This window comes from Syngnathus scovelli, chromosome 4, assembly GCF_024217435.2.
Source record: "Syngnathus scovelli strain Florida chromosome 4, RoL_Ssco_1.2, whole genome shotgun sequence".
In the NCBI taxonomy this organism is placed as follows: domain Eukaryota; kingdom Metazoa; phylum Chordata; class Actinopteri; order Syngnathiformes; family Syngnathidae; genus Syngnathus; species Syngnathus scovelli.
The window spans coordinates 3,415,524-3,434,147 of record NC_090850.1 but is presented as its reverse complement, the minus strand read 5'-3'; the positions used below and the strand labels follow the sequence as shown (position 1 = coordinate 3,434,147).

The 18,624-nt window shown below is 39.6% G+C and overlaps 1 protein-coding gene across 8 annotated transcripts in view; it reads left to right on the top strand.

Annotated features, from left to right (window-relative positions):
- The window catches only part of si:ch211-220f16.2 (golgin subfamily B member 1), an 87,674-nt gene that overhangs the window by 61,796 nt on the left and 7,254 nt on the right, over positions 1-18,624 (top strand). For 6 of the 8 annotated variants that reach the window (XM_049718576.1, XM_049718579.2, XM_049718578.2 and 3 more), the window contains 3 exons: positions 3,862-4,030; positions 7,213-7,317; positions 7,456-18,570. In XM_049718576.1, coding sequence (XP_049574533.1) covers positions 3,862-4,030; positions 7,213-7,317; positions 7,456-18,570 — 11,389 coding nt within the window. The remainder of the gene's footprint in view (positions 1-3,861; positions 4,031-7,212; positions 7,318-7,455; positions 18,571-18,624) is intronic. The other 2 variants (XM_049718580.2, XM_049718583.2) reach the window with 2 other exon arrangements.

Here is an 18,624-nt window from a genome sequence, read left to right as displayed (position 1 = left end):
ATCTCCAACAGACATACCAGGTTCACTTTCTTCACTGTCAGTCTTTTTCCGTGCCGTGTGGCTCCTCGGATATGATGCCGGCTTTTGCGAAAGCTCGAACAACAGTGTCAGCAGACATGTTAGCCCAAGCATCTACAATCCATTCGCAAATTGTGGCGTAACTCATCCGGCGCTGCTTTCCACTCTTAGTGAAAGTAGTCCTGGGTCGGATGGAAAAATGGCACCGTTTCATGAAACGAAAGCACCAAGACGGACCTCCTTGAAAATGTTCAATTTGCATTTCTTCTGCTAGCGTTAGTCGAATGGTGACCGTCGAAACGCTTCTCCCACTCGTTCTTTGCTTGATGAGCCACTGTTCGAGTCTTTCCTCCAACTCGGGCCACTTCGCCTGACGTCCGCGCAAAGTCAGCTGTGTCTTCTTGACCTGTCGGAGCTCGTTCCTCCACTTGCGAACCATCGATTCATTGATTTTAAAATCTCTCGCGGCTGCTCTATTTCCATGCTCTTCCGCGTAGCTGATGGCTTTCAGTTTGAACTGTGCTTGATAAGCATGTCTCTTTGCCATTTTCAGGGTTGTTATAACAACGATGTTTTGCATGACGCATATACGTTCTTTTATATACCATATTTTCGGACTAAAAGTCGCTCTGGAATATAGGTCGCATTAGCCATAAAATGACCAATAACATGAATAAAAACATATACAAGTCGCTCCAGAGTATAGGACGAATTTTGGGGGAAATTTATTCGACAAAATCCAACACCAAGAACAGACATGAACGAGCAACAACAGGCTAAACAATAGGTATGCTAACGTGACTTAAACACAAACAAAGAGCTGAGAACGGGCCTGACGTAACATAGTTATTCAAATAACTATTACATAAATAACACGTTTATAAAACCATCTGTGTCACTCCAATTCATTAAATCTATCGATCGTCCTTTATGTCAACAATGGGTGCGCGCCGCTGACGGCGCTTGCACTTTAAAATATTCCACAGGCCCATATAACGATATATAAATTATATATCAAATAAGTATTATATTTGATTATATTATCAAACCATCTGTGTCACTCCAAATCATTGCATCCATAGATCAAATTCCTCGTCTTTTGTCAACAACGCCGCGCGTGCGCCCTGACGTCAGCCTCGTTATTCCACAGATCTAGTATATAACTACTATATTGTAGCGTTAACAAAGTACAAGGAAAGACGTGGGTTTGGTAAACGGCTCTTTATTTAACAAAAGGAGTGCAACGAGCCAACAACTACTGAACTGTAATGGTAAAAACATATACCGTATTTTTCGGACTATAAGTCGCTCCCGAGTATAAGTCGCACCAGCCATAAAATGCACAATAAAGTGAAAAAAAACACTCTTATTTTGGGGCAAATGTATTTGTCAAAATCCAACAACAAGAACAGACATGAACCAGCAACAACAGGCTAAAGGATACGGTATGCTAACGTGACATATACACAAACGAGGAGCTGAGAACGGGCCTGACGTAACATTCAGTTATTCAAATAACTATTACATAAATAACACATTTATCAAACCATCGGTGTCACTCCAATTCATGAAGCTAAGCAAAGTTACAAGCTACAACACAGCTATAAGCTACGCTACAAAGCTACGCTACAAGCTGTGCTGCAAGCTATGCTACAACCTACGCCGAAAGCTGCAAGCTACAAGCCACAAAGCTACAGAACAGAAAACAACATCATGCCTGGAGATAGACACAAAGATCGATCTTGGAAATGAGGAACCTCCTCGCGACCAGCATTGACAATTCTATCTGTGAACATCGAAGGGTTCTCCTCTGCAAAACGAACAATCTTAGCCGCCCTATACAGCATCGGACTTAGCAGAGTTTATTGAGAAGGGACAGAAATGTGTTCAGCTGTGGCTGAACCACATCTAGCCAAGCCTTGTAACTAACTGCCTTGTAGCCACGATAAGAAGAAGAACTCCAATTCATTAAATCCATCGATCGTTCTTTATGTAAACAATGCCGCGTATGGGGCTGCATATGCGCCGCGCCGCTGACATCGGACTCGTTGTAAGTTGCATTTCTAATTATTCCACAGACCCATATAACGATATATAAAGTATATTTCAAATAACTGTCATTTTACAACAATATTATCAAACCATCTGTCACTCCAAATCATTAAATCCATCGATCAAATTCCTCGTCCTTTATGTCAACAACGCCACGCGCGCGCCACAAAGATCTAGTATATAACTATATTAGCATTAACAAAGTACCAGGAAAGACGTGGGTTTGGTAAACGGCTTTTTATTTAACAAAACAAGAGTTCAATGTGCCAACAACTACTGAACTGTACCGATAAAAACATATACAAGTTGCTACACGAAATAAAATATATCAAATAACTATAACATAAATAAGTTTTTCAAACCTTGTGTCACTCCAAATCATTAAATCCTTCAAACGTGGGGCCCTTCGTCGTCTTCGTCATCCCGTGATTGAATCCTTTGTCCTTTATGTAAACAACCGCCGCGCTGCTGACGTCACTTTCAGTTCAAATGACAGTAATCCCTTGCTACATCGCGGTTCGTTTACCGCGGTTTCACTACATCGCGGATTTTTGAATTTTGAAAATTTGTGGAAAAATTCACATAAGTCGCTCCTGAGTATAAGTCGCCCCCCGCACCCGAACTATGAAAAAAAACGCGACTTATAGTCCGAAAATTACGGTAAAAGTTGCTACACGAAATAAAATATATCAAATAACTATAACATAAATAGTTCACCGCCACACAGCCCCAAGCACGGGCGTCGACTTCCAGGCGTGTGGCAGCGTGGACTTCCATCCCCGGAGGTGGCACTTCCAGCCACGGAGGTGGAAAAGAGCTCCATAGAATAGGACCGGGCGTGCGTAAAAGCCATGTCTGAGCCCCATCCACCGTCCCCGGACAGCCACCCGGCCGAGCGCCGGCCCCCGACTTCCACCCACGGAGGTGAAAGAGAGCTCCATAGAGTAGGACCGGGCGTGCGTAAAAGCCATGATAGTTTTTCAAACCTTCTGTGTCACTCCAAATCATTAAATCCTTCAAACTCTTCGTCTTCCGTGTCACTTACAAAGCTGCTAATGATGGCGGTAGTACATGGGGCACTTCATCATCTTCGTCATCCCGTGATCGAATCTTTGTCCTTTATGTAAACAACCGCCGCGCCGCGCTGCTGACATTACTTGAAATTCAAATTACAGTAATCCCTTGCTACTTCGCGGTTCATTAATCGCGGTTTCACTTTTTTTTTATAATTTTGAAAATGTATGAAAAAATTCACATAAGTTGCTCCTCAGTATAAGTCGCCCCCCACCCAAACTATGAAAAAAAACGCGACTTATAGTTCGAAAAATATGGTACAATCCACGCCCACACTTCCCCCTTTAACGTTCTCTCATGGCACCCTCTACTACGTCTGCCTTACAACAACACACACACACACAGGTAGCACTGCAAATCCAGACCCACAATTTCCCCTTTAACGTTCTCATGACGCTCTTTACTACATCCGCCTTACAACAACAACACACAATGGGCGCACTACATGATGGGGCGCGCCGCACATTTTGAAGAAAATCTAAGACTTTTATCCGCATCCTATAATCGTGAAAATACGGTAATTGTTGGTCAGTGACAGTGTGTGAGTTTTCTGCATATAAATGACAACTCCACTTTTGTAATACTTGGTCAAAATATTGCTTTATGCATCGTCTCGTGTTTTACCAGTAAGCAGGTAATTACTATTCATTTTGGAAGATAAGTCACCTCTTATGATTGATTGATTGATTGATTTATTGATTGATTGATTGGTTTTAGGCTCAGAGACACACAGGAATGCCTGGAAAGCTCACTCATTGAGAAGGAAAGCGCTTTAGCCAAGACATCAGAAAAACTGGAGCTCATCAACAGCCTCAAAGAATCTTCGAGTGAAAAAGGAATTCAGTGCAAAGAGATGTCTAACAAACTCCTTCAGACTGAGCAAGCTGTAAGGTTTTGGATTTTTTTCAGCTAAAGCTGGGCATATGCACTGTGCAAATCAAACTTCTTTCAAGCACAAGACCAACGCATCCATCAATTAAGGCCATTTTATAAATCATTCAAACAAATGAATTTCTACAGTGATTATCTGGCTTAGAATTGACCCTGCCACACAAGCACACATGCAAACACACACATAAAGGTTAAGAATAAAACCTTAAGGAGTTTATAATCCTGAGAGAGTACAGAGCATCTTGTTGAGAAAACATCTCAAGAAATGATCATTTTCAAAGTTTTGGAAACAGATTTGGCACCAAGCTGGGTCTTCCCGAGGTGTCCATAATATCAGATGATCTAAAAAAAACTAAAGAACATTGCTCTGTGATGCATAAGGTAGTGCTGACAACTCATTGAGGTAATTGCCGAAGCTAATATTTACAACCCTGTTTGAGTTGGAGGACTTCAAACCCCTTTTCACTGATGTGGTGACATCGCACTAGCCATTCAGATGACTTAGATTTTGACTAAACATGAAAAATCATACCTTTGAACATTGAAGCAACACAAAGATGGAACATATTCATTCATTCATTCATTTTCCAAATTGCTCATCCTTACGAGAGTCACGGGTCACAAATGTTTATATCTATCCCAAGTGTTTGTGAAGATTCATACCGTCTTTTTCAAGTTGAGTATATTAAACAGTTCTTTTAGTCAGGGAAGGTTTTACCTACTTTATATGTTTCGGTTACCTAGCTGTCAGGACCTTAATGCCGTCTGTGTAACTATGATGAAAATTACAGGCATCTTTCATCTTTCAAGTGCGAGAACTTGCACAATTGGTGGCTGACTAAATACTACACTGCTCAAAAAAATTAAAGGAACACTTTGAAAACACATCAGATTTCAATGGTGAAAAAAAAAGTTGGATATCTATACTGATATGGACAGTTTAATGTCTCAGGAACAAAATGATGTCACATCTTTTGATGGAAATAAAAGTTTTCAGCCTACAGACGGCTCAGTATATAGACACCCCAAAAATCAAAGTGAAAAAATGTGTCAGGCTCGTCCAGTTTGCCTAAATTCAATTTCTGCAACTCAAAATTCTTTTCAATATCTTGTGTGGCTCCCACGAGCTTGTATGCATGCTTGACAACGTCACGGCATGCTCCTAATGAGACGACGGATGGTGTCTTGTAGGATGTCCTCCCAGATCTGTCTAAGGGCATCAGTGAGCTCCTGTAAAGTCTGAGGAGCAACCTGACGGTGTCTGATGGACCGGAACATTATGTCCCAGAGGTGTTCTATCGGGTTTAGATCAGGTGATCGTGAGGGCCATTCAATCGTGTCAATTCCTTCATCCTCCAGATACTGTCTGCATACTCTTGCCACATGAGGCTGGGCATTGTTGTGGATCAGGAGGAACCCAGGACCTACTGCACCAGCGTAGGGTCTGACCATGGGTGCAAGGATTTCATCTCAATACCTAATCAGACTGCCGTTCTCTAGCCTGTAGAGGTCTGTTTGTCCCTCCATGGAAATGCCTCCCACTGACCCACCACTGAACCGGTCATGCTGAATGATGTTGCAGGCAGCATATCGCTCTCCTTGGCTTCTCCAGACCCTTTCACGTCTATCACAGGTGCTCAGGGTAAACCTGCTCTCATCTGTGAAAAGCACAGGGTGCCAGTGGCAGACTTGCCAATTCTGCTGTTCTATGGCAAATGCCAATCGAGCTCCACGGTGCTGAGCAATGAGCACAGGGCACACTACAGGACGTCGTGCCCTGAGGCCATCCTCGTGAAGTCTGTTTCTGACTGTTTGGGCAGAGACATTCACACCAGTAGCCTGCTGGAGGTCATTCTGTAGGGGTCGGGCAGTGCTCAACCTGTTTCTCTTTGCACAAAGCAGCAGATATCGGTCCTGCTGATGGAATAAGGACCATCTACAGCCCTGTCCACCTCTCCTAGAGTAACTGCCTGTCTCCTGGAATCTCCTCCGTGCTCTGGAGATTGTACTGGGAGACACATCAAATCTTCTTGCAACACCACGCATGGATGTGCCATCCTGGAGGAGTTGGACAATCTGCGCAACTTCAGGAGGGTTAAGAAATTGCCTCATGCTCCCAGTCGTGATAATGACTCTAGCTAAAGCCAGCACTTGTGGAAAAATAGTTAAAAAAGATCAAGAGGGAGGAACTTGAAATGGCCTCCACCTGCAAAACCTGTCCTGTTTTGGGGACCATCTCATTGTTGCCCCTCTAGTGCAACTGTTGTTAACTCCATCAACACCAAGGCAGCTGAAACTGATTAACAACCCCCTCTGCCATGTACCTGACCAAAACCTAATCAGAAAAGTGTAATTAAATTCATGCCATACCCTGATAAAAAAAAACTGTTCCTTTAATTTTGTAGAGCAGTGTATTTTGCCCCACTGTATTAATTTAAAGTTCGGTTAAAAATGTAGGTCTTGAGGCTGTTCTTAAACATAAACATTCTCTGTAGCCCTGAGGTTCCCCGGCAGGCTGTTCAACACACACATTTTAAACCCCTATCCCACAGAGTGGTGGACAATTGTTAGTGCTTGCAAATGTTGCCTTTGTCAGGTTTCGTTTAATTTCTCAAAGGTTTGCCATTCGGTCACCAGACATTAATTATACTTTACTTTTCTTCTTCCAAGGGAATTTTGAACGTATTTCATATTTTCTTGCAACAAAACAAAACTACAAAAATGTTTGGGAAACATCTGGCAAATATTTCGTAAACATTTGCGATTGTGAACGTTCATTTTGCAACCTTCAGCAATTGTTCGTCCCTCAGTGGGATAGCAGCAAAATGTCTGGTTGGGTAATGTTGGGTATCCTCAAAAGGTGACATGAGGGGTTCATGGCAATCCATTGGGTAAAATTAAGTCATTTAACTTAGCTGTTTCGTAACAGTGGTGCAGAAACAGAGAAGGGCTTGCTCATGACACATTTTCAACTTGGCAGTTAAAGTTTATGTGGTTCTTTAATTTCAAATTTCAAATCACACTCAAGTATTTGTTTAAAAGTAAATTCAAATTAAATTTTTCATAGTATGTCCCTCTTCAAACGACTTCTTATGACAATGTATGCCCAGCTTTAGGCAGTATTAGTGTTGTTGGCTTGATATTAATTAGTTTAATGCTCTTATTTCTTGTACTCAGCTTGAGAATGTTTCCAAGAAAAGCAGTATCTCAGAGAAGCTCTGCTCTGAGTTAAAAGCAGAAGTCACTGATGTCACACAGAGGCTGAGTGAGCTGAGAGACAAGGTGCGCTTCTCTCTAATCTATCTCTTTTTAGATATATTTAACCAATTTTGCCAAGTTTCCATTTCTCTTTTATTGGTGAATAAAAGTAGAAATTACCCAGTCTTACCTAAAAGTTTGATTTATTTGTTTATTTTGCAGAGTCAGAAGCAAGACATCATCATAGACACATTACAAACTGAGCTTGACCAAACGAATGAGGAATTAGACAAGTTAAACACGTCCCACCTGGAAGAAAGGGCCCAACTCATTCATGATCTTCAAAGTTGTGAACGGGAGATTGATAGTCTGAAAGATACTCTGTTGGAAAAAGACAAAGCACTAAACACCACCATGTTGGAGTATTCAGAACAGGTTACAGTTCTCAAAGAAGAGCTTCGACTCAAGGAAGAAAACTTGATTCAAGTAGAAAATGCATTGACAAAAGCAGGTCGAGAGGTCACAGTTATTAGCGATTCGCAGACTGCAGATCAGCAATCGCTTAATACCAAGATTACGGAGCTTGTTGAGAATCTAAAGGATGTTAGGATGGAATTAGACAAGGCCAAAGAAGAAAGCAAATCTAAAGTAGCAGAGATGGACCAACTAATCAAACAGGCTAAAGAGAATAAACAAACTATTCAAGACCTCCGATCTCAAACTCAGAAACAAACTGTGAGCCATCATGTCCAGCTTTCGGAATGTGAAACACTCATCTCTTCACTAAAAGAACAAATGGAATTAGCTAACCTAAGGCAACACGAGTCTGATGAACTCATGTTGCAGCTCAAGGAAATAAATGCTAACAATGAGAAAAATATTCTTCAAAAAGAAGAGATGTATGAAAATGAACTGAAAACTATAAAGGATGAAAAGAACAAACTTCTATCCCAAGTGGAAAAATTCAATCATGACATGGAGCTGTTGTCCAAAGAATTAAAGGAACGAGCACAAAGTAAGGACAATGTTCAACAAGAGATGGAGAAATATAAGAAAATCATAACATTGCTGGAAAACCAACTGAAGGCAAATGATGAACAGGCAAAGGATGAGCGACAGAGCTATAATGCAGAATTACAAGTCAGGGAATCTGAAAATAAGAAGTTGCGCAAAGAACTTGATAACAACATTGAAAATGTCTCAAACATGAAGGATCTCTTAAAACACATGGAGACTGAGAAAGAACAGTTGCAAGAAAAGCTTATAAATCTCACTGAAAACCTTGAAGTACAGAATCTGAATGAAAACCAACTTAATGAAAATATTACATCTGCCCTTGAACTTAACAACAATTTAAAGAGACAAGTACAAAACTTAACAAAGGAAAATGAAAGACTTGAATTAGAAGTAACTGAAAAGGTTGCGACAATTTCAGAAATCAAGTTCGAAAGAGATTCTTTGCATGCAAAGTTATCCACATTAGAATCACAATATTTCCAAAACAGCAGTATGATTCATGAATTAGAAAAAAATAAAGAAGATTTAATTTTACAAGCTACTGATTTAAAAAGAGATCTTAAACAACACACACTCTCAAACAATGAGGTTGTCCTGGCCAAAACAAAAGAATGTAGTAACCTCAACCGGTTACTCAGGGAAAAGGAGGACATCATCACACAATTGCAAGGGCAACTGCAGAGCCACATTTCTGAGGCAGATGAGTTGCGCGTTACCACAGAAAAGAACCACCAGGTTGCCTCTGATCTTCAAGCAGAACTGGAGGCCCGAAAAATTGATCAAATGCAACTTAAAGAAACATTGACTCTTCTTCAAGCACAAGATTGCAGTCTGAAGTCTGGGCTATTGGAGAAGGATTCAACTTTAAAGGAAAAACAGGAAGAGTGTCATGGTTTGCAGAGTGAGATTATTTTCCATAAGGAATCTGTACAGAAGCTCCAAGAGGAAGTTGAATCACTAAATTCGGAACGCTCGCAGTTTTGCAAGGATCTCGAAGAAAAAGAAATGATGATGAAAAGTATGGCACAGCAGTGCCAAAAACACAAAGATGACTTTGATGATGCAAACAATAATATGAACGCTCTCAAAAACGAAATCAATGAAATGAAAGAAAAATCCAGAAAACTCAAAACAGAAGCAAACTTCAGGGAAACCGAGCTGAGAACCCTTAAAAGTAAAATGCACACAATCATGTCAGAAAGCCAACAACTTCATGCAGTTTTAAAGTCCATAGAAAATGAACTTGACAAGAAAACACATATTATTTCAAACCTTGATACAGAACTCAAAGCCACTCTTGAGCAGAACTCCAGTTTTAGCATGAATGTAACGAGTCTAACCGAAGATAATGAACGACTACAAAAAGAGGTGTCACAGAACAATGCATTGGCTTGTGAATTAAAAACCAAGATCAGTCTCCTCAAAGAACAGAAATCTAAGCTTGAGGAACAAAACACAAATGATGAGAAGATAATCAATGATCTTCTGAATGAAAAAAAATATCTTATTGATTCCGTAAGTAACACAAAACAGGTCATCCAGGAAAGGGAAATCTCTAACAAAGTATGTTTGCTTGAGAAAACAAATGAATGTAATACCCTTTCAAAAACACTGAATGAAAGGGAACAACAGATTCAAACATTGCAAGAGCAAGTAAATGACCTAAAAATTCAGATAAATCAGTTGAAACTCTCTCTGGTTGAGAAAGAAGAAATCCTGTTAGAAGAAAAATCACTCTTAGAAGCCCAGCATATCCAACAACTGCAATTGCAGGACACCATCTCTATGCTTCAAGAACAGGGCTCCATCTTAAAGACAGAGATAATGGAGAAGGACACAATGCTTCAGCAAAAATCAGATGAATGTATTGTTCATCACAATGAAGTCATGCTGCAGAAGGACCTTGTGTTGCAAATGCAGTGTGAGGTTGAGTCAGTCAGACAAGAAAGCTTAGAGACAAAGCAACAGTTAGAACAAAAGGAGCACATGTTAAAAGATCTAACAAATGATTTTGAAAACCAGCAAGAAGAGCTCAATGAATGTACTCAATCCATGATCAAACTTGAAAGTCAGCTCGCAGCCGTGAATAACGGCGTAGAAGAGATGCAGATTGAAATTACCAATCTCAAGGATTCTGTGGAGACGCTTACTTTTGAAAATTGTCAACTAAGACAAGAGAATGAACTGATGAAAGCTGAGGTAACTGATTTAAAAGATGCAATTCAAGCCCTAAATGATCAGAATGTAAGCTTTAAATCTGAGCTTCAGAAATCTTGTGTAGAGCTTTCCAAAGCGCATGAAGAACTTGCACATCTAAAAAAAGCAGTTAATGAAAGTGAACTCCAGCTCAAAACTACACAGTCAGAAAAGGAACATCTTAATTTAACCATCCAAGATAAAGATGATTCCCTGAAAGAACTTAAAAGTAGGATATCTGAGCAGGAGGAGCAGTTGAAACTGAAAGATAATGAAATGTTTAGTTTGAAAGTCCAAGTTACAGACCTTGGAGATTCTGTCTGCAAACTTAGAGGTCAAATCCGCGGTCTTACCTCAGAATCAACAACTTTAAAAAATATATTGGAGAAAAAAGAGCAGTCTAGTCTTGAAGATCAAAGAAATGTCACGCTTGTGAATGAAAATTTGAATGTTAGTCTTCAAGACAAAGAAAAAGAGTGTGAGATCTTAAAAGAAAAGCTTTCACACCTTGAAGAAGAGTCTTTTAAGATTAACAGCATCCTCCAAATGCAGATAGTAGAAACAAAAAATCTTGAAAAAGCCTTGGAAGAACGAGACTTTCGTCTTATGGACCAGTCACAGTCTCTTCAAGGTTTACAGAGAACAGCCGATGAGTTGTTGCTTTTCAAAAGTCAGTTTGTCGAAAGCACAGAGTTAATGTCACAATTACAAAATCAAATACAGATACTGTCATCGGATGCTTCCAACCACAAAACATCAGCTGAAGAAAAACAAAGTGCCCTCATTAACCTGCAAGAAAAATATGCAGCCAATTTGGAGGATTTGCAGGATATGAGAAAGCAGCTGTCCCAAAGGACTGATGAAATGTTGAGCCTAAAGACTTTATCAGATGAACACAACACAGCAAAGACCACCATAGAAACTTTGAGAAATGAGCTTTCCTTAATCCAAAATAAACTTGAGAAGACACAGAACCTGATTTCCAAGTTGTCAAAAGAAAAGGATGAAGCATTTGCCTCTCATCAAGCAAATGTCTCTCATTTGACTGTTGAAATCGAAAAACTAAGAGCTCAACATCTTCAAGTTGTGGGCCACATGAATGCATTGACAGAGAACCTGGAACAGAGAGAAATGGCTTTACATGCAATTAACAATCAGTACACAGCCCAAGCCAAACATACATCTGATCTTATTTCTAAAATACAGAAACTAGAACTGCAAAATAAGAAGCTGAATGAAGAGATTAGTTTGTCAAGAAAAGAGCACCAGAGCGCCCTCACAGCTGTCAACAATGAAAATATACACTTAGTTGAGGATATTAGGAAACTTCTTGCAGAAAAGGAAGGGCTGGAGAAGCTACATCATCAAATATGTGAATCCAAGGGGGACCCCAAGGTTCAGTTGGAGCAGCAGTCCAGCAGCATAAGTGAAAGCATCCAGCAAATGGTGTATGACAAGGAGAGCCTCCAAACCAAGGTTAGTGCTCAAGATGAGGACATTTCTCAATTGAAAGATAGTATTCATAAGATAGACCAAATGCTGCAGGACACTGAAAAAGAGTGGCTGCTTGTCCTAGATAGAGAAAAACATGATAAGGCACTACTTGTAGAACAATTGAATAATGTTGAAAATGAAATTTCATCTAAAGATGTGAAGGTAAATGCTTTGAAACAGGACCTAGACAATTTGCAAGACAAACTGGCTGAAGCATTCTCCGCTATTAAAAAAGGTTCTGATCTTCTCAGTGCAAGAGAATTTGAGGCATCAACCTCTAGGATACAACTTGAAAAGGTCATGGCATTAGTCAAGGAAAAGGATAACGAGAACAAAACTTTGCAGCAGGCTCTTGAGGCTGTGGAACTTGAGTTAGAACAGCTTGTAGCAAAATTCAGTGGTGCTGACGCCATATCCGTCATTTCGCATGAGGACAAATCACATTTGCATCAAATGATAAAACAAGTTGAAGCCACTCTTTACTCTGAGGTAGATGCTTTGAAAAACAAGTTTGATACAACTATAGCAGATTTTCAAAAAATGCAAGCTGCCCTTGATAAAGAAGATAAGAGTAATTATGAAAAAAGTCAAATGTTTGTTTTACAGAAGAAAATGGAGAATTTACAAACTCAGCTGAAGACTGAGGAAGAAAAATCAACAGAAGCTTCTCTGAAACACTTGTCTTTACACGGGGAACTTAAAATAAAAGATGATCAAATCAACTCCATGACCATTCAGATAAGTCAACAAAAAGAATTACTCATTGGGCTTAGTCAGCAGTTAAAAGAAAAGGATGCATCAATTTCCCAAGTCATGGAGTCTGCCTTAAATGAAAGGGTGAAACTTGGTGAGGAAAATGACCATTTAGCAAAACAACTAGCGATTATACAACAAGATTACGACACATCCACTAAGCAGTATAAGGAGATTTTCCTCCAGCTAGAAGAACATAATTCATGTACCCTAAGGGAGAATGAAATTCAGAACTCAGAAAAACTTGAGCTGCTAAAACAAAACAGTGACCTAAAATGTGAGATAGCAAACATTTCTAAAGAAAAAGATACAGTGAAGAAAAAACTTCAAGTGTCTTTCATTATTCGAAAGGATCTGTTGAAAAAAAATGAAGAGTCTGAAAAAAAATGTGACGGTCTTGACAATGATATTTCATGTTTACAAGACAAATTAGTGGAAACCACAACACAAGCTCAGTCTGCAGCAAAAGTGCTTGATGAAAGGATTGCTCTCCTTGAAAAGGAATGCTTTGATAAAGAAAGGGAGATCCATTATCACAAAATGCAAACTGAAGAACTTGCTGAGCAACTTGAATCTGAAAAAAACTTTTTTCACTCGTCAGAAAGCGAAACAGAGAGTTGCTTGACAGAAATATTGCAACAACTCAATGAGAAACGTGTCCAAATCCAACATCTTCAGGCATGTGCTGCTGAGCAACAGAATAGTTTTGAACAAGAAAAGAGACTGATAGAAAATGTGGAAGAGCATCAGATTAAAATCACAATATGTAAAAATCTGTCTAAAGACAAAGCTTTCCCCAATGATAATGCTGGTGTGTTAGAGAACAAGCTTGCACAAATGAAGCAAGAAAAGGCACTGCTGCAAAAAAAGATCCAGGTTGCATTACTAGCACGCAAAGAGACTCTACAGAGAGCTCAAGAAAATGAGAAACAATTAACCAAAGAATTAAATGAACTGAAAGATAACTATAAGGCACTCTTGAAACAACACTGTCAGCAGCCAAATGAGCTCACTGCCATCCAGTTCAAATATAATGAGAATCTTAGCGAACTGGAGCAACTCCAGAGGACCTCATTGTCTAATTTGGATGAATTAAAGATTTTAAGAGAGCTTGTTCAGAAGGATGAAACTGTGCAAGATTTAAAGATTTCTCTGGCAGAGAGCGAGAGACAGTGCCATTCAAAATTGCAAACCCAATTGAAAATTAAAGACAAGGCTCTCATCTTGATGGAGGAAAGATCAGAGACTCTGGCTTCTAATTCCCAACCTGTCACGATAATAGAGCAAGGTCAGCTGAAAACAAATGAAGTAAAGTTTCAAGATTCAATGGAAGAAAAGACTCATTTGGATCAAGTGTCAACCATCCAGAGAGTTTTGGCAGAGGCACAGCAACGGCTGTGTGAGAAGGAGTACAGTTTGACGAGGATGCTTGAAAAAGCACAGTTAGAATACACTGAAAAAGAAACAAATTTGGTATCGTTGAATATAGACAATGTAAATGCCTTGAGAATAATTGATGAACTCAAGATAGAGTTAGGCACGCTCCATACTCAGCTGAACCAGTGTAAGCATGTCAAAGAGCTTATGTATGAAGAGATTGCTGAAGCGTCCAACAAGGAAGAACATGTAAATGAAGATGCAGTAAACACTGTTGACAGATGTGCTGAAGACTTACAAACAGTTCCAAAACATGAAGATAAGTCTGCAATATCAGAAAAGGATGAGCTGATTGCAGCACTTCAACTACAATTGCAGCAGATAAGTAAAAACCATGACATTTCCACTATGAGCATGAAAAGGGAAAATGACCAACTTCATCAATCTCAAGAAGATTGTGGCAAAGTAAATAATCAGGATAATCATAATAAAATGACCCTACTAACTAAGAAACTTCAAACAGCTTTAGTCTCAAGGAAAGAACTCATGAAGGAAAATGCATCATTGAAAGAACAAGTTGGAAATCTGTCATCAAAAATCAATGCCAAAGAAGTTGAATGCCTTGCCCTAGAATCCTCATTTTCAAGACTAAAACAACAAAATGTAGTCCTTGAAATAGATATAAAATCTGTTAACACTGATAAAGAGAAGCTAAGCTCTGAAGTTGATCGTATCCATCATGACAATTGTAGTCTATCAGACGCATGTGAAAGCTTGAAGCAAACCATAGAGAATATCACACAGCAGAAGCAAGCATTTTCCTGCCAGCTAGAATCTCTCAAAGACTCTCAGACGGAGGAGCTGACCAAATGGAAATCAATGCATTCAGAACTTGAACAAGATTATGAGACCCTTTTACAAGCATATGAGAATGTTGGTACTGAAATGGATAAGATGAGACAACATTTGGAAGGAGCCAAAAGTGATAGACAGGAAGCCCTCCGAAAATTGCTCAAATGTGAGACTGAGATGGTATTTATGCACGGCCAAGCCAGACAAGTAGAGGAGGAACATGAAACACTTAAAGAAAAAATGCAGACATTTTCAGAAGAGAAACAGCACATAATAGAAGAACTGCAGCAAGAAAATGACACCATTAAAAAAGAACTGGTCGAAATCATTGAAACCCACAGGATAGCAATATTTGAGCTGACTAACAAAAATCAGCACTGCGAGGCCAAAATTCTACAACTGAAGTCTTCACTGGAGGCTTGCAAAGATAATATTGCAGATATGCATGTTAAAAACAGAGAACTGACTGAAAAGCTAAATGGTAGTGATTCAAAACAGTGCATGGAATCAAAATCTCACGCAAAGAACGTGCAACTTAAACTTGATGAGACATTAAGTGAGAAAAATGTGTTGATTACCCAGATTGAGGGCCAGAATGCTGAATTTATGGCTCAACTTGAAAGCAATAAGGTTTTACTGAAAGAAAATACATTTCTTTCTGAAAGACTTGAAAAAATACACAGTAGTCATGAAGTGCAGCTGCAAATAAAAGAGGATGCCATTATTGAGCTTCAAGCCATGATGAATCAGCACATCCACGAAACAATTAGTCTCAATGAGAAGGTTAAAATTTTAGAAGATGATAAGTGTCTTCTGCAAGAGGAGCTAGAAAATGTTCAAGAATCATCAGACAGAGTGAAAAATGAAAACGAGTACCTGGAAACTGTGGTCCTCAACAATTCTAAAATAATTGAATCACTGTCTGAATCCATCAGTGCTTTGCAAGCTCAAAACATTCAGCTGTCTTCCCAGCTTGCAATTAGCAAAGAGGTGAATGACACACTTTGCCAAGAAAAACAGGATGGACATCTAAAATTAATCCAAGACGTTGAGGAAAAACTCAAGGCTGTGCAGCGAGAAAAGGAGGGGTCCAAAAACACCAATAAAGAACTGCAAGAGCTTCTAAAAGAAAAGCATCAGGAAATAAGTCAGTTGCAACAAAACTGCATTAAATATCAAGAGCACATTTTGCATTTAGAGAATTCTTTGAAAACCATGAAAAAAGTTGAAGAGCAAAACAAAGAAGGTGAAGCCAAGTCTCACATCCAGGAGGCCACAGTGAGAACTGGTATGCTTCAGGAAAGAGACCACCTTAAGCTAGACCGAGTAAATGTTCCATCTGAAGATTCACTCACAGGGAAAACAAAATTAAAGGAAGCTACGGTTGAAAAACAGTTAAACTCATTTAAAAACAATGAAGTTATTTTACAGAAACAAATGGATGATCTAAAGAATTTAGATATTAGCGACAGTCGAAGAGTTACTGAACTAAAGCGACAAATGGACTATCAAGCTATGAAGATGAATAATCTAAAGCGAGCATTTGAGACTAATGAAGCAAAACTGTCTGCTTTATCATCCACTCCTCATGGGGCAAATGCTACAAAACTTTGGAATGATTTGTATCAAAACGCTTTGCAGGAGAAAGATAACCAGCTCATGGAACAAGGTTCTGCAGTGAAAAAATTACTGGAGGATATGCGATTGTGTAAAAAAGAGGTGAATGAACTTAAAATAATTAATTCAAGACTGAAGAGTGCGCTTAATGGATCTTCAGTTGCTTCTGCTTCTCATCAGAGGCAAATGTTGATTCTGAGTGCTAGCAATGCCGATCTCAATGAGACTGTCGAACTTTTGACTGTACAGTTAAATGAACTCAGTGCTCAAGCTAAAACAGTAGAGCAAGATCAAAGCGCTCTTGAAATGCAGATTGCCAACAACGATGAGATTTCTCATTTTCATCTTCATAACTTGACAGAAAAGATTAATGCTGACTTGGACGCTGAGATGCTTGTTTTGAGGGCTGAGAATGACAAGGTGCAGGCTGACCTGGAGAACCAAAAAGGAATTTCCCTTCAACTGGAAAGCCTACTTCAAAGCAAAGATGCTGAGATCTCCTCTCTCTTGTCCTGTAGGGATGACCATATGTCAGGATATATTGAGCAACTTCAGGCTAATTGTCAGTCCCAAGAAGCTATCTATGAGGACAGGTTAAGAACTTTACAACACCAAAGGGAACAGGCTACTAAAGAATTCAGAGAACTTCAGGCCAAAGTCAGAAGTCTGCAAATTAGCTTGAACAGGTCAGGCCAGGAAAAAGAGCAAGTGTCAGCTAAGATGGAGGAAGTCAAGATGTCACTGGTGTCTGCACAGAGGGAAAAAGAACAATTGATGTCTGAATACAGAATACTAGAGGCAAAGAGTCATTTAGAACTTAAAGATGAAGAGAACTCGATTGATAATGGTGGCACAACCAGAGGCCTTAAAGAAGAAATTAAGAAATTATTATATCAGATGGATGACCTAAATTCTGAGAACGCAATGCTCAGGGCCCAACTCATTCATTACAGAGAGGATTTGAACCAGGTTTTATCCTTAAAAGACAATCAGTTGAAAGTTTTGCTAAAAAAGCAGGAGGATGTTATACAAAATCTTGAAAACCAAAACACGACAGCTGAAAAACAGCACACAGAAGCTTTGTCAGAGCTCCAAAACGAAATAGAGATGAGTTGTACTTTGAAGGCAGATGTTTCTAAACTTGAAACACAGGTGGCAAAACTGCAAAATGATATAGCGAGTCAGAAGGATACAAATGAAGACAAAGTTATTGCTGATCTGCAGCGAACTGTGGCGGCTAAAACTGCTGAATGTATTGATCTTCAGCAAAAGCTTCTCTCACAGGAAGCTCAAATTGCTGACATAACGAAACAAATGGACCTGCTTGAAAATGAAACTGACAAAAAACTAACACATTCAGATGATGAATACAATACTGAACTGGATGCCTCTGAACACGAAGTGGACCAAATGACGACTGAACGACAGAGGGCTGAGCAAAAGTTTGCAAAGGGTCTACTGGAATCAGAGCAACAATTGTTGGAGGCCCAAGGGCAAAATAAAGATCTAAAGGCTCAAAATGAGTCCCTTTGTAAAGCCATGGCTGCTTTGCAGAATGACCGTGACCAGCTCGTTGAAGACTTCAAGGTCTTGCGAAGCAGGTATGATGGAGAGCTCAGAGACACTTGGGCAGCTCTGAACAAAGTTGAGCGCCATTTCCAGGATGCTACATCTGATGTAGCCATGTTTACGAAAGAAAGGGAGATCCTTGTTCACAAATTAAGAGCTTTGGAGAGCAAAGATACTCATGCAGAGCTGAACAAGTTGCTTGGCGAGCTAACGAAGGCTTTTTCAGAAAAGGAAAAACAACTGAAACGGGTTATCCTGGAAAATTCCTCCTATAGCAAACAACTGTCTGCTTTCTCCAAGTCCATTGCCAGTCTCCAAAATGATCGTGACAGGCTGGTTGATGAGTTGGCAGAAGCGACAAAAGTGATTGAGTCCAGGCAAGAGTCAGGCCTAAACACTGTCAGGACCATGAGTGAGACAAAGTCAAAAGGAAGTACTTTCCAGATTGAAAAGCATGGGGTGGTAAGTCATGTCATCAGCAGTGGTTTGATTTTGGCTGTGACTTGCACTTCAATG